The following is a 22,784-nucleotide window of genomic DNA, read 5'->3' on the forward strand; positions in this document are numbered from 1 at the left end:
CTTGTTCTCGTTCAAAGAGATTGCCCCTCCCTTTCATTAAGAATAAAATAACTTCATCTTGTTCCAAGGCAAGATGATTCTATATTAAGGCAGCCTCTACGCCTATCGGCACAGGAATTAGTCCCGTTGAGAGTCCAAAGACTTTCTCCCAGCCAGGTAAGTAAGAACAATTTCCAGCACTTTTACCTTGCTATTGTACTTCACAGGCTTGTAGATTTCCGTATCAGCTGCTCTGCCTAGAACAGAGCATTCAGCCCTGGAAAATGAATGGCATTTTATTTATTCAATCATAAATAAAGGCATACAGAGTAAAGTGGTATTACATTGGGTAGAATAGCTTCCGCCCCAAGAAGCATGCAGGCAATATTTGGGTGGCCGTTGGGAACAAGGCAGAGAGAGCATTTCAAAAGGATACACTCTTAGAGGGTACTCTGCACATTTACATGGGTGTTTGGAAACCAAGGAAGACTTCGCCCTGACCTATGGCCGAGGACAAGAGATGGGGGTCGAAAAATCTGCCTTAATTTTAATGATCCCCTTTCAAGAATGATCTTTTTAGCACAAGGGGACATTGGATCCCAACAGCTGGGCTTTAATCCAGCATTCAGCAATACAACATAGCAACGGAAAGACCACGACTATGAAGTTACCTCTGTGTGCGGCATACAACGGTCATCATGGAGAACACGACCCCCACTGCCAGGCCAAAGTCCACACTGAGCATAACCACGGAAAGCCACGTGACCATCCACACAGCCTGCAAAAGAGTTGAAAAGATAGTAATAGAGACACCCAATTCTGAACTTGCACAGAAAGTTCCATGGGGGTCAGAAGAGACCGTCCCATTCCAACCTATCACCTCTTTCAATTGGGAACAGCCTTCGCACTTCATAAGTTAAATGAATGGCAGAATAACAGATGCAGTTCAATTGCAAAAGCAATAACAGATTCCAAATGCACATTCTGAGCACCTATGTCAGCAGTTATAGGAGAAGGAACATCTATAGTATAAAGCTTCGATTTAATAGCTAGCTAGGTGTCAGAATTAGGAGATTCGCAGATGCTATGGACACTTACAAAGTCCACGTGGCTGATCCTCCAAAGCTCAGGTAAATCCCGGAACTGCAGAAACATCTGTCGAAGGCTGGTGACATTGATACAAGCTAGGACAGCCTATCATGAAACAAGAAACCAGGAATCACATAAAGAGACCGTCTTTTCAAAACAGGCCAAGATTGACTAGCAGGATGGACATGTCCTCTCCTGCTCAAATCTCATCTCTCCTCTGGGTTACCTGACAAAATTCCTCCTTCCCAATCCCACCCAGGGTCTTCTCGGTGCAGCAATTTCCTCCTTCAATAATAAGTTGCCACCACCAATATGAATTGTGGGTTTGGTCCTTCTTTGGACAAAAGTAGGACATCTCCTTCCTTTTTTATTTTCAGGTTTATAGATACGTTGGCTGCAGTGGTTGTATGATACTTATGAATGTAGACTTCAGTAAGCAGGAGTGTAGAAAATTATTATTTTAATGAATCAAAACACGTATCAGCGTTCCAGTGAAACTCCCCATTTCATTCAACACTCAAAAACACAGTTCATCCAAGTAAGAAGTTATGAAAGAAGTCATGCTGGTACAGCTGGGAAAACTTGAATCTAAGAGTTCCAGGTTTTCCCTTCATAACTGGAAATCAAAACGCCTCCCCTGCACCCACCAATCCATCACATGGTCCAATCACCCAACTAGAGACATTCCTCCAATCACCCCATTCCAGGTGCAGAGTCACTTGTCCTTGACTTTATGAGAAGAATGCTGTTATGTCTAAACTTCCACCACTCTTATGAAATCCCCCCTCCCAAATTCCCAGGAACTACGATGTGGTAACATGGAAACTTCTAAGTAAAATATGGCTTCCAAAGCTGACAACATGGTTACGGGAAAAGAGAGAACAAAAATTATTCATTTAACCAGAAAATAACTTAAGGTATCTGTCTAAAAACACAGATCTTAATCTAGAGTACAGTAATTACTCTTATTGCCTTTTCTCTCAATGAGAGTAGACTTTCCCTTGCTCAAAGGAGCTCCCATTGACATCATCTTGTTTATCTTTCATTATCTGTTCCAGATGTTTTCCTGCTAAGGAGAAGTATTTTAAAGCCTCAATAGGAAATCACTAGCATCTGGTTGATGATGTAACGATGGGGATCTCATATAAAAGAGTTCAAAGACAACTTATCCCTAGTCAATATATACATACATAGGTTTATTGTCGTAACCACAGATGATAACAGTTGTTGGAAACTATTTGGAAAAGGCCAGCTTCTCACCTTTTGGCATTCTAAATTGCCTAGTATGGATACTGAACTGCTACATCTTGGGTTCAGAACAAGCTACGGATACTTAGATAAATCTAAATCCAATGATAGGATTTAACCATGTGCCAGACTAGATTTTAAGAGCTGCCATGTCCACATCCATCTTACTAATATCTGCAAGAATGGGCTTCTATACTGTGCTATCTTAGCATTATTAAGACACTGTTTTTCTACAACTGGATGCAAAATTTAAATGGTGGTATCTCATGTCTATGCTTAAAATTCTCCTAGTATATTTTTGGGGGAAAAAACTAGCCTGCATCTGCCCTTCCCAAATATATACTGTATTTTTACTTCAATAATTTCTTTCTTATAGCTTTAGTTTTGTGTAACTGTTTTTTGTTCAGTGGAGATGCAACATGACTGAATTTCCATTGAATGTATCCTTAAGTCAGTGGTGGGATTCAAAAGTTTTTACTACCGGTTCTGTGGGCGTGGCTTGGTGGGCGTGGCAGGGGAAGGAGACTGTAAAATCTCCAGTCAGAGGTGGTATTTGCCGGTTCTCTGAACTACTCAAAATGTCTGCTACCGGTTCTCCAGAACTGGTCAGAACCTACTGAATACCATCTCTGCCTTAAATAGTTTGCTCCTATATCCTGCAAATGACAGTTTAGTAGTCGTTAATAGTTTTCTGTCTTCTTCTCTCTCTTTTTTTTTTTTTTGGTTTTTAAATTCTGAAACAGTGCTTTTTTTTTTTTTTTGAAGAAAACCATTACTGGAAGGAAATTAGTCCTTATAACCTATCCACACCCAAGAATTGATTGACTGAAGGACAATGAAGGAACAGTTGATTAGAAATTCCAGAGCTACATTGAAAAGGTAGCAAGGCAAGGCCAAGGTCACATGGAGGAAGCTTCTTGTTAAAGGCACAATGGCCCTCTTGAGAAACTTCACTGCCAGTTACCATTGCTAAGCGTTGCTTAGGCTTAACCAAAAGTAACCCAATAAATAAAACACCTATTAAAGAAACCCAACAGCCTCAATCCACAATCATTTATCAAAGCTATCCAAATTATGCATACAATAGACACTTTAAATAGATACACATTAATTATTCTCATTCTCATTTGAGGAGTAGTTTTTTAAAAAAAGAACCACAATTCCTTGGGTTTTGCCAACCCATTCCTGCATCTAGCTCACCTTTGGTAAATAATGAAAGAGAGGTCCAATCCATATTAACACAATCAGGACAACGGCACTGGTGAAGAGTCCAGAAAGCTGTGGATAAGGAAGGCTGGTTAAGTCGTGGCAGACTAACAGAAAGACAATAGTTTATTGGGAACCAAACGTACACAACAATCTTTGTATCGCATAGTACGCAAGAGGTATAGGTAGCAAATAGATAAACATATCTTTATTCACCATTATGCTAATACAAAGCAATCCTTTGGCTTCCCAGATAGCAAACTATAGTACCATCTCCAGAAAGCATGGGGCAGATTTCTCCCTCTAACGCTGGCAGAAAAGCACTTTGGATAGGAAAGTCTAGTTAAAATTCTTTCTCTTCTCCAATTGCTGATATCATTTTTCCCCCATGTTGGAAATTTCAACATTAGGTAGGAGAAAAAAGTGGTAATGAATAGATTGGACCGAAGTCCTTAAGGAAGAAGCCACAGATCCAAGGCTAAGGATCTAAACTCTCCTTGCTCTCTATCATCTCCATTTTCCAGAGAAATTTGTAAATTTGCAGTCCTTAAACCAATGTAAATATTTTTCTTTGCTTTAAATTTTTTTTAAAAAAATAAACAAAGACAGGAGGGTATTGTTCTTGTCTTGGTCTCATTTCTATATTTTATTCCTAAAGGACTTGTCAGCACGTTTTGAAGACAGAGAAGTCCTGGCAAGAAAAAAAAAGTTGGCCAGCCACTTTTACTGCCACATCCACATCCAGAACAAAACCAAACATTTTTCGTGCTTTTGCAAATTTACTCGGTGCTTTGAACATTTTTTTTTAATATCTCAAGCAATCTGCTGTTTGTTTCTGGTGCATTTAAACAGCAAAAATTTTTTACCAAATAAGACATTCTCCAAGTACCTGTGTGTGTCCACCAGTACTCTCCAAAATGTTAGTTGTAGCCAGAGTGGCTGAACTGGGGAAACAAGTGAACAAGGAAGAGACTAGGTTTGAAACACCATGAGCCAGAAGTTCCTGTGGGATAATGGAGAACAAGAGCAGGTTGGTCTCGGGTTGTTCTATGGCACAAATAGAGCACAGGTTTAATTGGATTTATTATCTAATCTCCCTCTCTCCATGGAATTCAGCAAATACTGGAAAATCATGAAGACCACAGTAAGAATCTCAGAGAATTATAGTTTCCAGTGTTCCTCAACTGGAAAAGCTATTTGAGAGTTAAAATCTGGGTTGGTTTTAACTACTGTGAGATTTGGCTTTGAAATGTCTACTCTAATGCTTAGCCAAAGCCTATTAAAGTGAATGTGAACAAAATGCACCTTAGGGAAAACTTCTCCAAGTTGAGGAACAAGCTGAGGAAAACCCCACCATCTTCAATAATGAAGATGGCAGAAACATCCGTTGCTTTACTTTCAGCAAAACCTGAAGCATGGCTGAAAATAAAAGGGTAGTGCAGAACCCAACCAACAGGAACTTTTACACCAAAGTTCAGCCCTAAACTTCAGATTCTGAAATGAAAGCTTCCATTTGCAGAGCAAGAGCACAGTGGATTTAAGAATGGGAGTGTTGGCCTCACACAAGTTTCGTGAGACCTTTTTCAGCTACTTGATGAAGTCCATTGAAAAGGAATCAAGAATTGGGTAGCTCCTATTCTGTCCGTCAGTGATATCAATCTGAAACTTCAAGTCAGAATCAGAAGCCCATTCAAGCTGGCTGTCAATTTAAATGTAAAAGGAAGAAGGGGAAAATCAGATCCTTCAGGATACAAGGAGTTAAAACAGCTTCCCGAATGCCATCACTCTGCTAAAGAACTAATTCCTACAACACTGTCAACTTATTTACTAAGACTGTCTTACTGTTATTCCTCACATCCTTTCTAGTACCTATCTCTTCCCACTTATGACTATAACCATGTTGCTTGTATCTTTATGATTTATATTGTTTTATTTGTTTCCTAGTATTTTTGATTGCTTATTAGTAACCTATGACTATCACTAAGTGTTGTATCTTATGATTCTTGATGAATGTATCTTTTTCCTTTATGTACACTGAGAACATATGCACCAAAGACAAATTCCTTGTCTGTCCAATCACCCTTGGCCAATAAAGTATTCTATTATATTCTATAAGGGGATGAACTCCTTGACTGGATGTTTCCATTTCTCCCTTTTTGAGGAGACCCAGGCTCCCAGGATGGGCACACACCTGGTTGGGGTCAATGACATAGTGGTACTTCTCAGCGTAGATCATGGCCAGGGACACTGAGATGGCGTAGGCCACAAAAGCGAGGGCCACCGTGTCACCCAACACTTGGGGCAGCAGATGCAGAGCTGGGAGCTGGGGCTGTGGGAACCTGCACGAAAGAATGGTGGAATGGGAATCACTTTGTGCTGGGAAAGAGATCATACATTGCCCCACCCCGTCATCCATCTCCAGGGCAAAACTGACCGTCATGTGGTCCAATCCAGAGCATCAGGCAAAGATAGGAAGTTGCATTTTTGATGCCATGCCAATAGAGTGGCAGTGCCCTTGCCTTTAGCCAATGTGTAAAATGGGGAAAATGGAGACAGAGAAGGAACTTACCCTGCTGGGAGGTGCCCAACGATCTGTACATTATAGTGGGTATTCAGAGAGGAAGCAAAGCAGATTCCCGTGGCCAGCAGTACCTATCGCAAGAAGTGAAATAATTAAAAGAAGTGTTATCTGCAACATCTTTATTTTTAAAGAAGCCAGCAACACCATCATCTTTGAAAAAAAATTGATTGCAGCTGTTAATATCTGGAGATCTGAAAAATCAAGTCTCTCCAAGTTTTATTGATCTCTCAGATACATTTTGCCGCAATAGGGCAACCTGAATTTATTAAGTGTGTTAGGGATGAATACTGAACCGAGTTAAGGATATTTTTTTTCTATGTCAGCTAGAGCCGTCATATATGTCTTTAAAAAGAAGATCAAGTATTATATAACTTGTGTTTCTGTTGGGCAAGTGCTGCAAAATATTGCAACAGAATGGCGGCACTGGCAGTATGTCAGTAGTGCAGAACAGTCTAGGTGAAATGGCACCATTCCCTCCCATTGTGATAAAGCCAGTCAAAAGTGCAACGGTAGAAAACCCATGGTTGACAGAAGCCATGGAAAAATCTTTAATGTGCTCAGTGGCGACAGAACCCGCAACACATAGCTGACAGAACCTAGATATCTCTCCTGGGTTTTAATCAATTCTCCACGCAGCATACTTCTAGCGCTATTTTTTGAAACAAGTGCAAGTCCCGTTGTCTAAGCATAGGTTCGGTACTTTTTTCAGAAATAAGCTAAACTTTTTTTGTAAGGTGTCTATGGAGGACCTGACAAATGCTGCAGAAAGCATGGGTCAGGCGAGTAGGTCTGCAGAAGCCAGCTGTTCAGTCTCTCCTGCAGCCGAAGACAAAATGGCGATGAGGGGCAGTTTCCAGTGACTGGAGGATCTGCCCACAACAGGAGAGGCTGGCTATTAAAAGCTGCCCATCCCTGCTTATGCTAGCAACTTGATTGTGACTGAAACATGCTAGAGCAGTGGTTGCCCACTGGTGGTCCACGGACCACTGGTGGTCCACAATAAAATTTTGGTGGTCTGCAGAGAAACATCACCCCCAAAGCATCCCCCCAAAGCAATTAATCCAGGCTGTGCAGGAACACCAGGCTGTGCCGCCCACACGGCCCGTGGGAATACAAGGCTTGCATCACTTGCATTGTGAACAACACGAGGTAGTGGTGGGAGGGGGAAAGGGGGAAGGGGGGGAACTTGCCCCACTTGCCCCACGCACCTCACCTGGCCACCAGGCTGCTTCTTTCCGCTTCTTTCTTCTGCTTTTGGCTGTACGCAAGGAAAGCAGCAGAAGTCTTTCTTTCTCTCCCTCAAACTCCTCCAGAAATGAGTCTTTGGGACCCTGCAAGGCCTCCTGCTCCAAGAGGCTGTGCTGGCACAAGAAATCTCACAAAGAATCATTTCTGGCAGAATTTGGGGGAAAGAAAGAAAGACTTCTGCTGCTTTGGCTGCTTCCATTGCATGAAGCCAAAAGTTTCTCTCTCCCCTTGAGAACGGAGCTGGAGAACGTATCAAGCGATCCCAAATAAAGAATGATCAACCGGTAGGAAAACGGGGTGGGGAATTTTCCTGCAGACTTTTTTGGGGATTTTCCCAGGGTCTCTGCAGAAAAGCAGCATCTCCAGGATGACCAAAGGGCCAGTCCTGTGATTACTGCAGCTCTGGAATATGGGACCGATTTTCCCACCAATGTCAGCAAGCCACCATCAGTCAAAATTCATATTAGTGGTCCGCAGGATTTAAAATTATGAGTTTGGTTGTCCCTGAGGGTTGGCGACCCCCTGTGCCACAGTCTGTCAATGTCAATCTGGGTAAGAAGAAGAGGGAAAACATCCTTTTAAAAATGGAATAACTAACAACAACTTTAAGCTGATTTAAGGCCACATTTGTGTCATGGTTAGGTGGACATGAGGATGAGCCCAAAGATATTTCAACAGCTATTTGTTTGCTTCTCTGTTTTTTAAATGATGTGTTCAATACAAAGGAATGCTTAACATCATTTCTAGTTTAGTCCTAAGTAGAGCACTCAGCTTTTCTTCTCATAACCACTACTGGAACAATGACATACCTACAAGCCAGTGGTGGGATTCAATTTTTTTTACGACCGGTTCTGTGGGCATGGCTTAGTGGGCATGGCAGGGGAAGGATACTGCAAACTCCCATTCCCTCCCCACCCCTCTAACCTGCTTTCCAGCTCCGTTCTCCTGTGCAGGGCAACCAAAGAAGACCCAGCCATTCAACTGGGTCTCAGTGGGAGGCAGAGAATATGTGGGGGTGGGGCCCGTCAGAGGGGGTATTTGCCGGTTCTCCAAACTACTCAAAATTTCCACTACCGGTTCTCCAGAACTGGTCAGAACCTGCTGAATACCACCTCTGCTACAAGCTCCTCCTCTGTTCTTTCAATCGCTTCTTTTGGCCTCCATTTTTGTGTCTGTGTATGTGTCTGTAGGGGGTGTAATGTATGTTTATAACCTAAATATATTGATAACCTAAAGAAACAGACAAAGGAAACAGTGGACTCTGTGTACATCAATTTGTTAAGTTAAGGAATGAGTTTCTCCAACTTAGGGTGGTCAGCGGCTGTATTTCGATAGAGTGGAGGCTCAGAACTTGCCATGATGATCTCTCCTGGAATGGGGACCCACATCCGGCTACGGTAGCGGTGGTTGATTTCTTTGATCGGGACCAGCACAGCTAAGCAGAGCCCAGAGATAAGTAGTTCTGCCATGTTGGTTAAGGGCAATGCTTCCACAACAGATGCCAGTGTCTAGGAAATAACACAAAGATAATTCCCATTGAACAAACAGAATTTAACATATGCTCATGGAGCAGCCTGGGAAGACAAGGCAGCGACTGAATTTACTGAACCCTTCCAGCAGCAGTCACTAAGGGACCTTGTAGGCTGACTCAGCAGAGCTGAGGATCCATTGCACCTTGCCTAAAGTAACCTGGGAAGGGAGGAAAAACAAAGCATAGCTAAGCTGTAAGAAAACCTACTGACAAGAAATGCAATGCAAACCTTGAGGAAGGTACAGGAGAGCTGTTTAGCAGAAGAGGAAATTACTCAGTCCTGAGATAGAGGAAAACATGCGAAAGAAACTCAAAATTCCCTACCTTGATTTTGTTTTGTATTAAGAAGAGACAGGTAAAAGCTTCGGTAGGCTTTCAATATTCTGTTATTCTTCATGCTACAATAAAGAACATTCCTGCAAGTGCCAGTTTCTTAAGTGGCCTACTTAGAAGGGTAGACTCATAGTCGCTTAGAGAAGCAAACTGTGATCACCCAGGATGTGACACAAAAATAACGAAGTCACAAAAATAGAAGAAAGTCCCTTTAATGCCTCCAACTTGGACCCAATGTCCAATTATCCTCGGCAGGACATCAAACTCTTAAAAGAAATACAGTTTACGGAGGGAGTAAATGCAATCCGCACCCAAAGTAAAGTTAATTTGAAATAAAAAATCCAACACACCACACTGAAGGAATTACTACAGCAAGCAAGGATGATTAATTGCAGACTTCTACCAGATAAGCAGCAACCACAGTTGGGAGGAAGCCAAAACACAGATAAGCTCTGACAAGAATGCACCCTTTGCTTCCAGCAACTTTGCCATGCGCAGTTTGTCCTTTTAACCAGTCCTCCCAGCCGCAGCCCATGAAGACCACACCACTCATGTTTCTCCCTTATCCGCTCCTCCCTGCGTGCCCTAGGATGAAGAGGGGATGGGTCTAGGTCTTCCTCTGAATGCCCATCTGGCCTGTGCCCTTCCCCAGTTTCCTCCACAACCACCGGAGCCACACTCCCACTCCTTGTCAGCTGTTCCATCTCTCCCTCAGAGTCAGACTCCAACAGAGGCTTGACACAAACTTCTTCGGCATATTAGAACAAGGTTAGGTGGATTAGGGATGAGCAATAGCATTTAGATTTATATACCGCTTCACAGTGCTTCACAGTCCTCTTTAAGTGGTTTACAGAGTCAGCATTTTGCCCTCAATAATTTGGGTCTTCATTTTACCCACCTCAGAAGGATGGAAGGCTGAGTCAACCTTGAGCCTGGTGAGATTTGAACTGCCAAATTGCAGGCAGCCGGCAATCAGCAGAAATAGCCTGCAGTACTGCATTCTACCCACTGCACCACTACGGATTAGATGATGATTATATTGTAAATTATATAGAGAGCTTTATCATTGTTTAACTTGTGTCTCAAGACACAATTTTTGATACATTTGAATAAACAACAGAATTCTGATTGTAATATAACTGCACTCTAACTATTGTGCCATCGAGGCATCTTCTCTCTTCATACATGGCCCCAGAATATGTATTCCCCCATACCTTGAAAATGGCAAAGTAGCCATTGGCGCGTGGTAAGGATATGCCCAGGAGGCTCTGTAGCTGAGAAACCACCACGTGCAAGGCAGCGGCACTCGTAAAGGCCTTGACCACTGGTTCCGAGAGGTAGGTGGAAAGGAAGCCCAAGTGAAGCAGAAACATCATGACCTGGGGTTAAGGAAAGAGATGCCAGAGTTAGTTGTATGAAAGTCCCTGAAAAACGATGCAGTGCTTGGTTTTATCTCTTCCACATGTGGAGAAAGCCACGCAACATGGAGCTGTGGTTAAGTTTGCACCTTTCCAGGCAAAATTAGAAAATTTCTCTTCTGTTTTTATTTTCAGGTTTATAAATATGTTGTAAGAACCCTTAAAACTTCCTTTAAAAATCTTAGCAATCTTTGTTTTAATGAAGCAATGCTCTAATTATTATGCTTGTGTGAATATAAGCTTGAAATATATGGATAACAATTTTTTCCCTAATCCTCCTTTTCTCCAGTGTCATGTCCTTTTATAAACCAAAGGCCACTGTCCAGAAGCAATTTTGGGACCAAACAAAGCATATATCTTTATATACACCAATATATGTGTGCCACATTGCTGAACTGAAAGTTCTGGACAGTAACCTTAAGTAAACTTTAGGGATCAGTTGGCCTCACTGTTATCACACTCACTAAATAAACGCTACAAAACAGATAACTACGAAAACATATTTTTTTAAAAAAAAAATTACAATATTTTAAAATATTTTATTAGTGCTGGTTTGTGTGCTAAACTCAAGAAAAATTAAAACAAAAGCAGTAAAATTGGAATTATCATAAAAGAAAAATTACAAAAGTCAACTTCAGCATTTTCAAATACCATCAGATACATGAAACATGACAAATTACATTGATAACTGCTTCACAATAATTCCTTATTAATAACACATAATTATTTATCACTGAAAATCCTATATATGAAGAGCCATATATATATAAAAAAATCCAATGAAACAGCTGTTCATGTAGTGAACAAAACTAAATCCTCAAGTTCAGAAGGAACACCCTTTTAACTTGTTAACCCAACATTCTCACAGCACAATAACACAATCGCTTGTGTTATGCAAGGCCTCCCCAATGGACCCAGCTGCACAGGCCTGCTAAAGTTACCATGGAACTTACCATGAGAAGCCCCATGAGAAAGGCCATGGAGGCAGCCACCTCAATGCGTTGTCTCTCCAACAAGGTGACTTCAGCAGCACCTGTGCCATTGGAGTGCTGGGGGATGGGAACCAAGCGCTCCACCACGGAGCCTGTCATCAGACTGACCACAGCAAATGTGCCTGAGGAGTGGGGGGGAAAGATGAAGTAGGGAAGCAAGGTTTTAATCTCCATGGCTAAATACCCACCAATTTCAACTGCCAGGGTAAGGAATTAGGGACTTATGAGAACTGTAATCCAAAACAGGTGAAGGATGACAATTTTCCTCTCCCTACTCTATTATGTAACACTCTTTGACACACTGCAGGACCAAGAGCAATAGAAGTTACCCTTGGTTTGAACAATACACTTGGCCTTGCAGAAAAGCTGATAAAGGTAAAGGTTCCCACACACATGCATGCTAGTCGTTTCTGGCTCTAGGGGTGGTGCTCATCTCTGTTTCTAAGCCAAAGAGCCAGCGCTGTCTGAAGACATCTCCATGGTCATGTGGCCGGCATGACTAAATGCCAAAGGTGCACGGAGCGCTGTTACCTTCCCACCAAAGTGGTCCCTATTTTTCTACTTGCATTTTTTATGTGCTTTCAAACTGCTAGGTTGGCAGAAGCTGAGACAAGTAACAGGAGCTCACTCCGTTATGCGGCGCTAGGGATTCGACCCGCTGAACTGCCGACTTTTCTGATCAACAAGCTCAGTGTCTTAGCCACTGAGCCACCGTGTCCCAGAAAAGCTGATACACATGAATAATAAAGGAAATAATTCCCAGTATTAATTAAAAGAAACTCCTGTTTCCCCCCTCCTTCTTTCTGAGATAAGAAAGAAAAGTATGAGAAGCGATTGGATTTCTCATAATATTCTTTGAACAAATCAAGAAAATGGACAATAAAGATTCAATACTTTTGGAGTAAGTAATGCAGGGCTTGACCTGTGAATCCACCATAAATCAACACTCAAACCAATGCCTCAGAAGATTCTCACATTTCAAGTTCACGTAAAGCATGAGATTATACTTAGCCTAAGCATAACATGCTTAATATTATGTTATGAATGTAGATCTGCAAAAAAGACTACCTCAAGAAGCACCCCAAAGAGTATTCTGACAGACAGGTCTTCTAGAAGAATGTGCATCCCTAAGACCCATGCAAGGTGAGTTCTGTTGCTGTTAGTTAGAAGCATGCATGTGCAAGCAATTTGATATATTGTGGTATCCAGGAGGTATCTGTGGAAATACCATATCATAGCAGGAAGTGTAGCTTCAGAAGCAGCATCTCCTCCACACAATTAGTTTGATGCCAGTCCTTCCTTCTCTCTTTCTCTCTCTCTTTCCCTCTCTCACTCTCTCTCTCCCCTTCCCTCCCTCCCACACACAGAAACTTTCTGGACTCTTACTTTCTGGAACACAATAAAGGAACCTATGTGCAGATCCCAGGAGACAGGACTAGGCACAGTTATTGGCTAGCAAGTGAAGTTGTTTCACTTGCCTATTTCAACTCTAGAAAGTCTATGGATGTCCAGAAATGTCAAGAAACTGCTTGTCATATGTGGGAATAACTCTGACTCCAGTATTGAGTAATTATTAATCTAAGACCTTATACATACATGTCTGCCTAAAGGTCACCTAGATAAAACAAGGAAATTAAAAATAAACACCAGAAACAATCATGCAGCTCAGACAATTGTAAATAATTCCATGTATTATGTTTAATTATTATCCACAATGTGAATGCTTACTATGTGTAAAATTCTCAATAAAAAGGGAGCACTAGAAATTGCTCTAGACTCTCATCCCGAGTTCACTCGCTTGTGTCTCATCCTTTCCATGGGAGTCCACCACAGTCATATCTGGATACTTGAATAGATTTGTAAACAATCAAAGCATTCCAGATGAATTTGGGAAGGCAGTTTAAACAGGATTCCACAGAGTTAGGAGACAGAAAGTTGGTTATCTGGATGTGACCTGGTTTTACATACCTGTAGACACATGACGCCCTGTCCCCAAGAGCATATACAGCAAGGCTGGGAAGAATGAAGTGTAGAGCCCATAGATTGGAGCCACTGAAGTGAGCAGAGCAAAGGCCATTCCTGCAGGAAGAACAAACAGAAAGAGTCATAGAATCCCCACTGCTTCTAAACCCAAAGAATAAACTATTAGATGGGACAGGAATTTTGATTTTCAAGAACATAAACCCCAAGTTGTAGGTCTGGTTACCTTGCCAAAACACTGCTGACATTATCAGTTCCTTTGAGGTAATAGTAGGGACAGAATGCCTTAGCTCTGTCTTCTGCCCTTCCTATTGTAACTTGGTAGAGTAGAGAGGATATTAGCCAACTCTGAGTAGCAGTAAATTATTTCACTTTTCCAATGGTATACGACTTAACCTTGGATAAAGAGTTGACAGAACAATAACCTAATTTGGGAGTGTGCAACCTATAGAATTACAACTTCTATTATTCCTCGTCATTGGCTGTCCTGTTTGATGAGAGGAATTGATGTCCACAGAATCCAGGGGTATCTCCTGATACTTCAGTCAAACATAACTTTGCCTACGTTCTCCCACATGCAGAGCATTTCTCTCACTCTTGTATGAGTATCTATAACCCACAAATATTTAGATTCAGTAGTGTGGCTTCTGTTATTAGATAAACATTACTAGGCTTTCCATTCCTGACATTCAGATAACAAATATTGTCACCCCATTGCACTTCTTGAAAAAAAAAAACTTAGGGTAAGAGTAGACCTTTGAGGCAATAAGTTATCCAAGAATACTTCCCAAGTTTCATAGATATAAACGAAAATATTCTATAACATCAAATGCTTCCCACCAACTCATCCCAATGCAGGGAGTGTGAACATAATTTCCTGTATGATTTGTTTCAAAACTTGGATGCGAACTGTATTCTCTTATTTTCTGGAAAGACACTCATTATTCTGCTTCAATTATTATATAGCTTCCATTCTGGTCCCAGACCAGACAAATTGGGTTCTAGTCTCTGGAAGTTTAAATGATAATAAATCCTTATTACATCTTTAACGTGTTGAGAGCTTTGCATTGCTTTTCATATAAACAGCCACCAGCCTCTGGAAACAGAAATCCAGGGTTTTGATTGTGGCATCTTAACAGGAAAAGAGCTTCTCTCATGCTGCTCAGGGTTTGTTCAAAGCACCTCCAATCTACTTTGATGGGATCCATGAATGACTGGCAAAGCCTCCTTTTTTCTCTCTGTCAACAGTTAGAGGATGACACGCAACAGCAGTCTTGGCTGGGGACTTGGCAGGATGCATGGCTTTAATGCCAGCTCAGCTGCCTTGCCAAAGCAAGGGCTGGCAAGGGACAAATGGGAGGGCAAGTAAGGCATGAGTCCAGTCTAAAGCAAAATAATAATAATAATAATAATAATAATAATAATAATAATAATAATAATAATAATAATAATAATAATCATCATCATCATTATCATCATCATCATCTAGGCACTGTGTCTCCTTGTTCTACTTTGCTTTTATCTCTTGCACTGGATAGCTGTAATCTCTCAACTCTCACCAGAGACAGAAAGATAACCTAGAGAACAATCTTTGGAGCAAGGCTGACTACCCATCCTGTGTGCAATTTCTTAGACAACTGGGACTCATAAGGCTTCCTCCCTGGTAAGTGTGCAGAAAAAGGCAGCCATCCAAAACCAGACAGTGATTATAAGGTGTGCAAAGAGAAGCTACCTATCAAAAATCCTAAAAGAGGAAGAAGCAAAGAGAGGTGAAAGGAGAGAAGTGCTTAGAAGAACAGCAGAGATCTGAATTACAAGGATGACAGCTGGATTTTGGGATTCTGTGCATGGAATCAGGGAACACTTTTGGAAATAAGGGAAGGCAGGCAGACACAGCAATCAAAATCCAAGTAGAAAGGAGAATAAAGACCAGACCTTAAAGAAGAACATAGGAATAGTTTGGAAGCACAAGAAAGTAGAAATCCTCCTGCCCCAGAGAAATAGGGCAGCTCTCAGAATCTACAGGTGAGGGAAAGGGAGAATGAAATAAAGATATTTTTTTTCCCCTTCAAAAATGGAGGTAAGAAGTAGGGCGTTCCTGTCAGGCTTGTGAGGAAAACAGAAACAAAATATTTGAGACTGATTTTGGAACACCAAAAATCTATGGAGGAAGAGAGAGAAAGAGAGATTGATGGAGGGACAAGTGTGGAACAGAAATGAGTCAGTCAAAGATATTGTTTGCCTATCCCTAAATTTGCCTGTTTTGTTATGCAGTTCAATAGATCTTTCCGAAAGGAAAGAATTGCTGGTCCTGTTCAGGCTGCAAAATTCTTGGGCGCATGACTACAAGCTCCCAAGTCTTTTGTTCACCTTCTGTTGCATGACCCTGCAACAAATTGCACCCCTGCACACCCGCAGACACCCACATACAAACTCACCTTGAGGGATGTGTACAACGCCCACGGTTAACCCCGCCACCAGGTCCCCCAGGAGCCATTTCTTCGGCTGGTACTTGGGCAGCCAACTTGCAATAGGCAGCCTGCTTCTAAACAAGTGCAAGGCTGCCGCTTTGGAGCAGTGGCAGCAGCGGCTCAGCCTGCCCTTCACCATCCCTGCTAGGCTGCTGTTCTCCGGCTCCAGGGGAACCCCATAGACTTGTTGGAAGCCCTCTTGGGTGTAGATGCCACGGTACAAGGTCAAGGTGCTCATGCTGAGGGTGGCAGTCCGGCTGACAGAATGCTCCCTCTTATTTTTTATTCTGGGCTAGACTTGACTTCCTGAACCAATCAAAGACTTGAGGAGCTGAGATTCTCCTCCCTCTGGAAAGCCAAAGAGGTTTTGGGCAGGAAGGAGGAGGAAGCAAAGGGGCCAAAGGTCAGTCGCCGGCCACCAGGCGCTCTCTGAGTCAGCACTCCAGGCACTTTCACCAGCATCCCTGCAGCCAGAGACTTCCCTCGCTGGAACAATACCTTTCGTTCTCCCTTCTTGTCCTTGCATTTTCAATTCTTTCAAAGCAGCTGGATTGCTCTGTTCCTCTGCTGGGGAATTCTAACTGAATGCCCCTCACGACTACTTAACTTTCAGCAAATTTTCAGAAAGTTTAATATCCACATGGGGGGTATCCCAGAGAACTGGCTTCAAGCTTTCCTTGATTTAAAAAAAAAACAAAAAACAAAGCAACTTGCCTGCTCAGTGGTGCATAATTCAGAGAACATGTTTTTCCCATGTCGCTTGTCAGCTGTTTTCTGAACACAATGTAAGGTGTTGGTTTAATTTCTGAACACAATGTAAGGTGTTGGTTTAAAGCCCTTAACAATGTAAGACCTAATTCTCCGAGAGACTCTGTTTCTTGATGTGACTTTGCCTGCGCATTAGGACCATCTAATACATATATAGAAAATATGCTCCCTTGGAAGCCAGACTCGTTCCACTTTTGGGATCTTTTTCATTTCGGCCAGCTCTTTTCAGCTTGGGATAGCTTTAACAGTGATTGAGATTGTTTGAATCTCTTTGTACTGCATAATTAGCCCCCTGAAAGTCAGCACGTAAGCTGATATAAGAACTTGCTGCATATGTCACAGTTGCCATTTAATCATAAGACAGTGGCTTGGTCATTCATCAAGACATCTATATAATGGCTTACTGTCCAATATTATGGCTCTTGACATAGAATCCCTTCCTCACAAAAAGGTGGGCAGCCTTCATGTGGATAAAATAATATTTTAACAGGATCTGAAACATAAACTAGATTTAAAAAATCTGTGTTCTGGTCTTCTTGGCTTTTAAAGGCAGTGGCAAAGAGGACCAATCTGAATCCAAGCTTTTCGATAAAGAGAAAGGGAAAAAACACTTAATCCTCATATGTGAATTATTCCAAATCTCTGCTCAAGGATGCTCTTAGCTGTCAAAAGGACAAGCCAGGAACTGTGTTGAATCTAATTCCTCTCCCCTGTCCCATGATGTATGGGGAGAGAAATCTAGATAAATATCACATGGAAAAAAGAGAATGCCTCCTTTCTCAATATCAAGACCCTGACCTAAATCAGAGGTCCACAGATATACCTAAGCATAATTAAAAAGAAAAACAGGGCCGGATCTCTCATGTTAGTTTAAATTAGGTCCAGAGAGGAAAACTTGTGGAAGATGAATGGAGATGGTTTGTTCTGAAAAGAGTAGAACTCAGGCATTTTGATTAGCAATATTTTAATTGGGGCTCTGATTTGTGTCTTGGCCTCCATTTAAAATAATATCTGTCTCTCTTGTTCTATCTTCACTATCTCTGTGCAGGCACAGATTTGCCCAAAGACACCCAACAAGCTTCATGGCCAAGGAAGATTTCAACCAAAGTTCCTTCCTGTCCAAGTCCATGCCTACTCCATGAATGTACTACAATAACTCAGCAGTTTGGAGCAGTGGTTAAGGCATCAGGCTAAAAACCAGAGGACTGTGAATTCTAGTTCTGTCTTAAACACAAGGTCAGCTGGGTGATTTTAGGCCAGTCACTCTCTCTCTCTTAGCCCTAGAAAGGAGACAATGACAAACCATGTTCTGTACAAGTCAATTTACATACTCGTAGCCCAGCGTCGCGATTGGTTAAAGTGCGCGGCGACCGGATTGGTCGGCGAGCCGCACTGATTGGCCGTTCGAATCCCCGCGATTGGTGGAAACTAATCGCGGGAGATTGGCGGTGTCATTGGCAGCCACCGCGGCTCGGGAATAAAAGCCGCAGTTTTCCCTTCAAGCTTAAGCTGTATCAGGAGCCAATAAAGAGCTGAAACCAAGTCACTGACTCCGAGCTTCCTTTCTCGACGGACACGACACTGGCGACGAGGGTGGGATCCAGAGAATAACCACCGAGCACGTGTCCCGAGGAAGACAAAGACCGGCGAGATGGCCAGCATGACCCCACCAGCACCCTTCAACCCGCTACTGAGGACTGGGAATCGTACACGGATAGATTCCTGATGTTCCTCAAGTAGCAATTTGAAGGATGCGAACGGGCAGAAGAAAAGGGCCGTCTTCCTCACACACTGCGGGCCCGCAGTGTTTAAGATGGCCAAAGCCTCGCGAAGCCCGAGGGACGTGAAGGCGATGGACTGGGCCGATCTCGAGCCACTCCTTCGGAACCACTACGCCCCGCTGTGCCCATCCTCATCCGGGCGGGATGAGTTCTATCGGCGGAACCAGCGGCAGGGCGAGCATTAGCGACTTTATAGCCGCCTTGCGAGACCTAGGGGGATGTGCGAGTTCAGGGACCTGGACGATGTCCTCCGAGACCGCGTGGTCCTAGGCCTCAGGGATCAGGCACTAAAAAGTCGACTGATGGCAAAGGCAACATCGACCTCGGAGACGCCCTGGCGAAGCTTCCGCAGCGAAGCCACCCGGAAGTCAGCAGCCAGACTTCGGAGAGCAGACAACGGGGACCACACTGAAACCCCGAGGCGAGCCGACAGAAACCACCACACACCACGGGGACCTGGACTCCGCCTCCGATACCACGGACGAGGAGGAAGACGTCCACCGATTACAGACAGGACGGGACCGGCGAGATCAGCGGAGTCGTAAGTCGGGAACCAGTGCGCGGGTGCGGGAAATCACCTTCGATCAGAGTGCCGTTTTATCGGCGATCTGCCGGCATTGCAACAAGAAGGGCCACATCGCCCGAGTCTGCCGACTCAAAAGACACACAGCCCCGCCGGCGAGAACCAAGCAACCGGGACGAGACGACACCCCCGAGAACCAGAGATCGCCAAGCCAACTATCACTGGAACCGAGACAACCGAGGACGACGGAGGGGAAGGCCGCCAGAGAAGAGACCCACCAGACGGTCACCATCGGCCATGCCGAAACCACGGATGCCCGGAAGGTCTACGTGGAGGTGAGCATCGAGGGCGAGCCATGCCGGATGGAGGTAGACTCCGGATCCTACCTCTCCATGGTCGCCTGGAAAGAACTCAAGCGTCTGGTGCCAAACATCCAGAAAAGAGGACTGGAGAACCAGAAGCTGATTATCAAGGACTATCAGGGGAACCGCATCCCCGTCATTGGGACCGGACAGTTCGAGGTGACTTTCAAAAACCGCACCTTGAAACTTCCCTGACTATCGTGGACCGGAACCGACCCAGCCTCTTAGGACTCCAATGGTTCGCGCCACTCGGGATCGAGGTCACGGGAGTAAACCACACCACAGAGGCCGACTGGGAGCAGCAGCTGGCGAGGACTTCCAAGAAGTATTCGACGGCACCTAGGCAAGTACAAAGGGCCCCCTATCTCTTTTAGCCTAGACCCAAATGTCGCCCCATACGCCTAAAACCCAGACGGGTGCCTTTTGCACTCCGGAAGAAAATAGACGAGCAGATTGACAAGCTCGTCAAACAGGGGTTTTGCAGCCAATCGACCACGCCCGGTGGGAGACCCCTATAGTCACCCCAGTCAAACCAGATGGGTCAGTAAGGATCTGCGGGGACTATAAGGCCACCCTCAATTGCGCCCTGCAACAAGCGCCTACCCCGTCCCAGTAGTGCAACACCTTTACACTCGCTGGGGGGCAAGGTCTTTCATGGGCTCGACCTGGCGCAAGCCTATCAGCAACTGCCGGTCGATGAAGAAACCGCCGGCGCAAACAATAGTCACCCACCGAGGAGCGTTCCGTTGTAACCGACTCCAGTTTGGAGTCAGCGTAGCCCCAGGGATTTTCCAGAGCCTCATGGAGAGACTGCTGCGAGGAATCAAGGGGTGGTTCCCTATTTTGACGATGTATTGGTGTCGGCAGCCAACCAGGAGGAACTAGAGGGTCGCCTAAGGGAGGTACTAGAAAAATTCAAAGGGGCCGGGCTAAAGGTGAAGAAAGAGAAATGCCAGCTATACACAGAGCAAGTCGAGTTTCTGGGGTACCTCCTAGACCGACATGGCATCCACCCAACCGGAAGCAAGGTCAAAGCCATAAAGGAAGCCCCCACACCCAAGAACAAAACAGAGCTGCAGGCATTTTTGGGACTGCTAAATTTTTACAATGTGTTCTTGCCCCAAAAGGCGACGGCGGAGCCTTTGCATAGGCTCCTGGACAGGACGGCCAAATGGACCTGGGGGAAACGGGAGGACACCGCATTCAAGAATACCAAAGACCTGCTCACCTCGGATGCCGTTCTCATTCAGTATAATGAGACCCTACCCATCGCCGTCACATGCGACACCTCACCATTTGGCGTCGGCGCCGTCCTCAGCCATACACTCCCAGACGGAAAAGAAGCACCCATCGCTTTCTTTTCAAGAACACTCAGCAAACCCGAAAGAAACTACAGCCAATTAGATAAGGAGGCACTGGCCATCGTCGCAGCAGTAAAGAAGTTCCACGAGTATCTCTACGGCCGCCGATTCACCCTCATCACAGACCACAAGCCGCTGCTGGGCATCCTGGCAGGGAACAAGGCCACCCGAACATCCTGTCCCCCAGGATGACAAGGTGGTCTGAGTTCCTCGCCGCCTACGACTACCGGCTCACACACAGACCCGGTAAAACGATCTCCCATGCAGACGCATTGAGCCGCTCGCCGCTTCCCGACCTAGATGACGATCCAGCTCCCACGACGGCCACCCTCAGCATAGAGACATTGCCGGACCTACCCATAACGCGTCAGACATTGCCCGAGAGACTAATAAAGACAAGCGTCTGGCGCGGGTGTTACATTGGGTAGAAAAGGGATGGCCAGAGAAAGACAACGATGAAGCATTCAGGACATTCGAAACCGGCAAACAGAACTGTCACTACAGAAAGGTTGTTTGCTATGGGGGACAGGGTGGTCATACCGGAAAAACTGCAAGGAAGGTATTAAAATTATTACACGAAGGGCACCCGGGATTGTGAGGACTAAGGCTTTGGCCAGAAGCTATGCTTGGTGGCCAGGTATGGACAAGGAGATCGAGGCCTGGGTAGCCAAGTGCTCGCGCTGCCAAGAAACCAGACCAAATCCCCGCAGCACCAATATTAGAATGGGAAACGCCCAGGAGACCTTGGTCGAGACTCCATATAGATTTTGCCGGGCCCACAAAAGGAAACACATTCCTCATCACGGTGGATGCTTACTCCAACTGGCTGGAGGTAAGCAACATGAAGACCACCACAACAGATGCGGTAACCAAGGTCTTAAACAAACTCTTCGCAACCCACGGTCTCCCGGATGTCATCGTGTCAGACAACGGACCCCAGTTCACCTCGCTGGAATTCGAAAGATTCCTAGCGGGCGAGGCATACGACACGCACTGACAGCGACGGCGCATCCGGCCAATGGTAGGGCAGAACGGATGGTTCAATTTACAAAAGAACCCTCCAAAAAATCGAACACGGGACATACAAGAAAAATAAATAAAATGCTCCTAATACAACATATCACCCCAAACACAACGACTAACAAAAGCCCGGCAGAATTACTAATGGGGAGAAAACTAAGGTCACCACTCGACAGACTACACCCCACATACAACCCAGAAAAACCCCGGACTCATCTAGCAAGCACCGGGTTTTGCACCAGGCGACGCAGTCTATGCAAGAAACCTTACCGAGACCCACTATGGGTACCGGCAACTATAACCCAACTGACAGGACCCACTCCTACCGGTTACAGACAACCGGCGGACAAACATGGAAACGCCACATCGATCAAATAAGATCAAGAACAAAAACACAACCGACACGCACCAAACACAGGCGACCCGATAACACAAACCAAGAGGGGAGGGAAGATACAGGGATCAAATAGGAAATAACCAGCAATACTCACCAGTCAACAGCCAGCCCGAAGTCTCACCAGGAAGGAACAGCCAGGCCAGCTCAACCAGCCCGGAAAGACCAGGCAGGAGCGGCGAAAGTCGCAGCTCGACCAACCCGGGTAGACCGGGAGGAGCTGCAACAAGAGGCCCAACGACACCTTCCAGGGGTTCCATCGACAGGGCCAAGAGAAACAGAAGTCCCGACCGAACCGGCCGGGAGCCAAACAACAACTAAGCTGCGCAAGTCAAGTAGACAAGTACGAAGCCCCGCCTACCTACGGGACTACGTTACGTAGGACCGAACCAAGAGGGAGGGTGTTCTGTACAAGTCAATTTACATACCGTAGCCCCGTCGCGATTGGTTAAAGTGCGCACGACCGGATTGGTCGAGCGAGCCGCACTGATGGCCCGTT

General features: G+C 44.6%; 1 protein-coding gene across 2 annotated transcripts in view; it reads right to left on the minus strand.

Annotated features, from left to right (window-relative positions):
• Window positions 1–22,784, minus strand: part of SLC26A10P (Solute carrier family 26 member 10) — a 37,213-nt gene that overhangs the window by 10,075 nt on the left and 4,354 nt on the right. The window contains exons 1-12 of one of the 2 annotated variants that reach the window (XM_026673934.2): window positions 16,044–16,366; window positions 13,594–13,704; window positions 11,587–11,747; window positions 10,430–10,594; window positions 8,707–8,859; window positions 6,092–6,174; window positions 5,714–5,861; window positions 4,412–4,525; window positions 3,517–3,594; window positions 1,078–1,173; window positions 651–757; window positions 187–256 (exon numbers count right to left, since the gene is read on the minus strand). In XM_026673934.2, coding sequence (XP_026529719.1) covers window positions 187–256; window positions 651–757; window positions 1,078–1,173; window positions 3,517–3,594; window positions 4,412–4,525; window positions 5,714–5,861; window positions 6,092–6,174; window positions 8,707–8,859; window positions 10,430–10,594; window positions 11,587–11,747; window positions 13,594–13,704; window positions 16,044–16,314 — 1,557 coding nt within the window. In that variant the 5' untranslated portion in view covers window positions 16,315–16,366. Of the gene's footprint in view, window positions 1–186; window positions 257–650; window positions 758–1,077; window positions 1,174–3,516; window positions 3,595–4,411; window positions 4,526–5,713; window positions 5,862–6,091; window positions 6,175–8,706; window positions 8,860–10,429; window positions 10,595–11,586; window positions 11,748–13,593; window positions 13,705–16,043; window positions 16,367–22,784 lie in introns of those variants that run through there. The other variant, XM_087956452.1, reaches the window with a different exon arrangement.

The sequence above is a fragment of the Notechis scutatus genome, chromosome 2, assembly GCF_049901735.1.
Source record: "Notechis scutatus isolate UNSWTSFEM ecotype Mainland chromosome 2, rNotScu1.2, whole genome shotgun sequence".
NCBI lineage: Eukaryota > Metazoa > Chordata > Lepidosauria > Squamata > Elapidae > Notechis > Notechis scutatus.